The sequence below is a fragment of the Carcharhinus amblyrhynchos genome, chromosome 27 (assembly GCF_965287045.1).
Source record: "Carcharhinus amblyrhynchos chromosome 27, sCarAmb.v2.hapA, whole genome shotgun sequence".
NCBI classification, from domain to species: Eukaryota; Metazoa; Chordata; class Chondrichthyes; order Carcharhiniformes; family Carcharhinidae; genus Carcharhinus; species Carcharhinus amblyrhynchos.
The window spans coordinates 42,294,675-42,300,674 of NC_137350.1; the positions used below are offsets into that span (position 1 = coordinate 42,294,675).

Below are 6,000 nucleotides of genomic sequence, written 5' to 3' on the forward strand. Positions count from 1 at the left end.
TTACTCTTTCTAATTTCCTTTGTAAGCCCTTACCCATTTTGCTTTTGTGCCAGACAGGAATAAACAGTTGCTGCAGTTCCCCCATGCATTTCTTGAATGTTTGCCATTACCTATCCACTGTCATCCCTTTAAGTAACTCTCCCCAATCTATCAAGGCCAACTCGCACCTCATATCCTCATAGTTTCCTTTATTAAGATTCAGCCTCCTAGTCTCAGAATCAACTACTTCGCTCTCCATCTTGATAAAAAATTCTATCATGTATGGTCACTCACTGCCAAGGGATCTCGTACAGCTATACTGGCAATGACTCCCATCTCATTACACAACACCCAGTCCAAGCTAGCCTGCTCTCTCATTGGTTCCTCCACATATTGATCAAAAAACCATCCCGTATACACTCCAGGAATTCCTCCTCTACGGCATTGTGGCTAATTTGATTTGCCCAGTCTATGTGCAGATTAAAATCACCCATGGGAACTGATATTCCCTGATCACACACACCTCTAAATTCATGATTAATACCATTCCCTACATCACCACTGCAGTTTGGGGGTCTATATATGGCACCCACTAATGTTTTTTGCTTTTCCCTGGAAGGTCATTCCCCGCAACAGTATCCAAAGCAGTATTTCTATTTGGCAGAAGAATGGCCACAGGAGATTCCTGCACTACCTGCCTATCTCTCATGCTCTGTCTGATGGTCACCCATTCTCTTCCTGCCTGCGGTGTAACCATCTCTCTACATGTGCTATCCACAATACTCTCTGACTCACTAATGCTCCACAGTGCCTCCAGCTGCTGCTCCAGCTCTGAAACTCAAAACCTCCAGGATGTCTGGCTGAAGGGGATCAGGAATGGACCTACAGTAACCCAGTTGCAATAGGTGAAGCCATTGCTGATAAACTGAGTTTGGAAAAGAGGGAGCACAAGAAGTTTAGGAGAGTTCTTCCATTTAGCTAAAGCATTGGATGGAACATAACAAAGGCTGCATAAGAGGAAATATGTTGGGGCGCTAGGGAATAAAGACATGCTTAAGCATCTTATAATGAAAGGAGCAATTTGAAAAGGAAGTTAGGATTTGTCAGAGGGGAAAACATTGAAGCCGTAGCAGATGACCTGGCTTGTTGAGTTGGCAATGGTAGAAGAGGAGTCAAACGTGACCTAAACCTTAGGTGGGAGAGTGGATAACGATACCCTCTCACCCTGCAATGTGTTGTGGAATAGACGCTGCACTCACCAGAATCAAAGCCATTGTCACTGAATGAGGAGTCGGTCTGAGGCCATGCAAAGATTCAGAAGCAGAGAAAAAAGAAATTTACTTAGACATTTTGAGAACACATTCCACTCCCCAGGAACACAATGGTCCCTCCCTCCCTGATTAAACCCATCAGGGAATGGTCACCATCACTGGACTCCTCCTCCCCCAGGCTTTCTCACCCACCACCGCCACCCCCCCCCCCCCCCCCGAATCCCCATTCCCTCTACCCCCAATTCCGTCCCACACTCCCCCTCCCCCAGGCACCCCCCCTTCCTGATTCACCCCCATGCCTCCCCCTCCCCCCAGCACTCCACCCAGGTCCCCCTGCTCTCCTCTCCTCCTCCCTCCACTCCCCTCCCCCACCCAACTACCCCCTAACTCCCCATCCCCTGCCCCCTCCTCCCCCACCTCCTCCTTTCCCTGACTCCCTCCCCCAACCCTAACCCGTGCCCTCCCCTTCTCCCGACTCCCTCCCCCCAACCCCCTCCCCACTTCTGCCAGACTCCCTACCCCTGCCCCCTCCACCCAACTTCCTAACCCCCACCACCCCTACTCCCTCCCCTCCCTTCCCCCCCCTCCCCCGAATTCCACCTCCCACACCCCCTCTCCTGACTCCCTCCCCCCGAATGCCTCCCCCCACCACCCACTACTCCCTTCCCCCCAACTCCCCAGGACACCACTCCCTGCCCCCCCTCCTTACTGGCACCTCCCCACCCCCGGACTCCAGTACCCTCCACTACCCTGCCCCCTCCCCACCAGGCCTCCCCCTGCCCTCCTCTCCCCCCCCCGGTACACCCCACCCCCCCAAACCGGGAAACCACAACCCCCCCACCCCACCGCCACCCCCACAACCGGGGCTCCACTCACTCCTCCTCTCCCCCCCGACAACCGGGACTCCGCTAGTCCTCCCCTCCACCCCCCCGACAAGCGGGACTCCACTCCCTCCCCCTCCCCCACCAAAAACCAGGACTCCCCCCCACCTCCCCACTCCCCAACCGGGACTCCTCCCCCCCCCCACCTCCACAACCGGGACCCGCCTCCCCTCCCCAGCCGGGACCCGGGACCCGCCTCCCCTCCCCTCCCCAGCCGGGAGCCGGGAGCCGGGAGCCGGGAGCCGGGACCCGCCTCCCCTCCCCAGCCGGGACCCGGGACCCGCCTCCCCTCCCCAGCCGGGACCCGGACCCGCCTCCCCTCCCCAGCCGGGACCCGGGACCCGCCTCCCCTCCCCAGCCGGGACCCGGACCCGCCTCCCCTCCCCAGCCGGGACCCGGGACCCGCCTCCCTCCCCAGCCGGGACCCGGGACCCGCCTCCCCTCCCCCTGCCTCTCCTCCCCAACTGGGACTCGACCCCCCCTCCGCCCCCGCCTCCCCTCTCCCGGGATCCCCCCCCCGACACTCTCCCCCTCCAGGGATCCCCCCACCCCACCCTCTCCCCCCTCCAGGGATCCCTCCCACCCCACCCTCTCCCCCCTCCAGGGATCCCTCCCACCCCACCCTCTCCCCCTCCAGGGATCCCTCCCACCCCACCCCCACCCTCCAGGGATCCCTCCCACCCCACCCCACCCCCACCCTCTCCCCCCTCCAGGGATCCCCCCCCCACCTCCAGGGATCCACCCTCTCCCCCCTCCAGGGATCCCACCCCCACCCTCTCCCCCCTCCAGGGATCCCCCCCCCACCTCCAGGGATCCACCCTCTCCCCCTCCAGGGATCCCACCCCACCCTCTCCCCCCTCCAGGGATCCCCACCCCCACCCTCTCCCCCCTCCAGGGATCCCCCCCCACCCTCTCCCACCTCCAGGGATCCACCCCCACCCGGGATCCCCCCCCACCCCCACCCGGGATCCCCCCCCACCCCCACCCGGGATCCCCCTACACCCACCCTCGCCCTCCCCCCCCACCCGGGATCCCCCCTACACCCACCCTCGCCCTCCCCCCCCACCCGGGATCCCCCCTACACCCACCCTCGCCCTCCCCCCCCCACCCGGGATCCCCCCTACACCCACCCTCGCCCTCCCCCCCACACACCCACCTCGCCCTCCCCCCCCCCACCCGGGATCCCCCCACACCCACCCTCACCCTCCCCTCCCCCCCCCTTCCGGGATCCCCCCCACCCCCACCCTCTCCCCCCACCCGGGATCCCTCCCACCCCCACCCTCCTCCCCTCACCGGGATCCCCCCCGCCCCCGCCCCCTCCCGGGATCCCCCCCGCCCCCCGCCCCCTCCCGGGATCCCCCCCCGCCCCCCGCCCCCTCCCGGGATCCCCCCCCGCCCCCCCGCCCCCTCCCGGGATCCCCCCCGCCCCCCCGCCCCCTCCCGGATCCCCCCCCGCCCCCTCCCGGGATCCCCCCCCGCCCCCCGCCCCCTCCCGGGATCCCCCCCGCCCCCCGCCCCTCCCGGGATCCCCCCCGCCCCCTCCCGCCCCCTCCCGGGATCCCCCCCCGCCCCTCCCGGGATCCCCCCCGCCCCCACCCTCTCCCCCCCCGCCCCCTCCCGGGTTCCCTCTCCCCTGTCCCCAGATTCCCTCCCCCTCCTCTCTTCTCTCCCCTCCCCGACTCCCTGCTCCTTCCTCCCACCCCCCCCCCCGGGACGCCTCACTTTTCCCCACGGATCCTCTCCGCCGCCGCCGCCCGGTTCTGTCATGGCGTCGCTCTGACTCCTGATCCCACTGACAGCGACACCCGGCGGCTCCGGGGGAAAACAGCAGCGAGAAACATGATCCAAAACCAGAACTGGATCCAGATCAGGATCAGGAACCAGATGATCAGGATCAGGAACCAGATGTTTTGTTCTAATCCACAATCTCTAACATAGAACATTACAAGAAGAAAATTGCAACGAGTCGGGGTTTCGTTTCATCGAGAAGTTGGAAAAAATTGTGGATTCTTAATACTTCAAATATTAGAGGGCTGAGGATTAAAGAATGGAGTGAAACTACAGGAACTGGAGCAAGCAAAAAACCTGGTTTTAAAAGAAGGGGTTTTCCGATCCGGTTAGGGTGAGATTTCCGGTTAGGGTGAGATTTCCGGAAGGGTGAGATTTCCGGTTAGGGTGAGATTTCCGGGAAGGGTGAGATTTCCGGGAAGGGTGAGATTTCCGGTTAGGGTGAGATTTCCGGGAAGGGTGAGATTTCCGGTTAGGGTGAGATTTCCGGGAAGGGGTGAGATTTCCGGCGGTGTCTAAAATCATGGAATCATAGAAACCCTACAGCACAGAAAGAGACCCTTCAGCCCATCGAGTTTGCACCAAACACAATCCCATCCAGGCCCCACCCCCAGATCCCTACATCTTTTACCCACAATTCCCTCTAACCTTCACACCCCGGACACTAAGGGGCAATTTTTAGCCTGGCCAATCAGCCTAACCCACACATCTTTGGACTGTGGGAGGAAACCCACGCAGACACGAGGAGAATGTGCAAACTCCACACAGTGACCCGAGCCAGGAATCAAACCCAGATCCCTGGAGCAGTGAAGCAGCAGTGCTAACCACTGTGCTACTGTACCGTGAAAAGAGGAATATTTTGCTGTACAGCTGGGACCATTTGAAAGAAAAAAATACTTCAAGTCAATGGTCTTCAAGATAAGAAGAGGTTTGTAGAACATAGAACATTACAGCACAAACAAGCCCTTCAGCCCACAAGTTGTGCCAATCATATCCCTACCTACCAGGCCTATCTATAACCCTCAATCCAATTAAATCCTTTGTACTGGGAAAACAATAAAAATTATGCCTTAGGGAGAAGAACAACCAATAGCTTTTGCTTCGTGCAGTCTGACTGGCACTGAATCTAACTCTGCTCAGCTAGAGAAAGAAGCATTGAGTGTAATTTTTGCCAATGCATTATCATGCTTACCTTTACCTACTGAGCAAATGCCACCAACTAGTTTTGCTAATATTCCTTATTTTTTGCCAGTAGATCATTTGCCTGTGATAGCTTCTCAAGTTCAGAGACAGACCAGAAATGATCCCATGGTGGGAAAGGTGATGGATACGGTATTGAAAGGAACGGTAGCTGGAATGTATTATACAAAGAATTGAGGCGTACACTATTTTCTAAATGGGGAGAGAATTCAGAAATCAGCAGTGCAAAAGACTTCAGATCCCTTGTTCAGGATTGACTTAAGGTTAACTTGCAGATTGAGTTGCTAGTTAGCAAGACAAATGTTATCATTCATTTCAAGAGGACTAGAATACCAAAGCAGGGATGCACTGCTGAGGATTTTTAAGGCCTGGTCAGATTACATTTCGCGTATTGTGAGCAGTTTTGGGCCCTATATTTAAGGAAAGGACATTTACCAGGATGCTGCCTGGTTTGGAGGGTAGGTCTTATGAGGAAAGGTTGAGGGAGCTGGGGCTTTTCTCTTTAGAGCGGAGGAGGATGAGAGATGACTTAATAGAGGTTTATAAGATGACGAGGGGGATTGTAGAGTGGACGTGCAGAGACTATTTCCTCAGGTGGATGTAGCTCTTACTAGGGGGCATAACTATAAGGTTCATGGTGGGAGATATAGGAGGGATGTCTAAGGCAGATTCTTTAGTCAGAGAGTGGTTGGGTGTGGAATGCACTGCCTGCTGTGATAGTGGAGTCGGACACTTTAGGAAGTTTCAAGCGGTTATTGGATAGGCACATGGAGCACTCCAGAATGATAGGGAGTGGGATAGCTTGATCTTGGCTTTGGACATAGCTCGGCACAACATTGACAGCCGAAGGGCCTGTACTGTGCTGTACTGTTCTATGTTCT

General features: G+C 57.9%; 1 protein-coding gene across 2 annotated transcripts in view; it reads right to left on the reverse strand.

The window, feature by feature from the left end:
• The window catches only part of mlx (MAX dimerization protein MLX), a 55,135-nt gene extending 51,191 nt beyond the window's left edge, over nucleotides 1-3,944 (reverse strand). For both annotated transcript variants that reach the window (XM_080213474.1, XM_080213473.1), the window contains exons 1-2: nucleotides 3,854-3,944; nucleotides 1,239-1,275 (exon numbers count right to left, since the gene is read on the reverse strand). In XM_080213474.1, coding sequence (XP_080069600.1) covers nucleotides 1,239-1,275; nucleotides 3,854-3,898 — 82 coding nt within the window. In that variant the 5' untranslated portion in view covers nucleotides 3,899-3,944. The remainder of the gene's footprint in view (nucleotides 1-1,238; nucleotides 1,276-3,853) is intronic.
• Nucleotides 3,945-6,000: the final 2,056 nt, after the last annotated feature.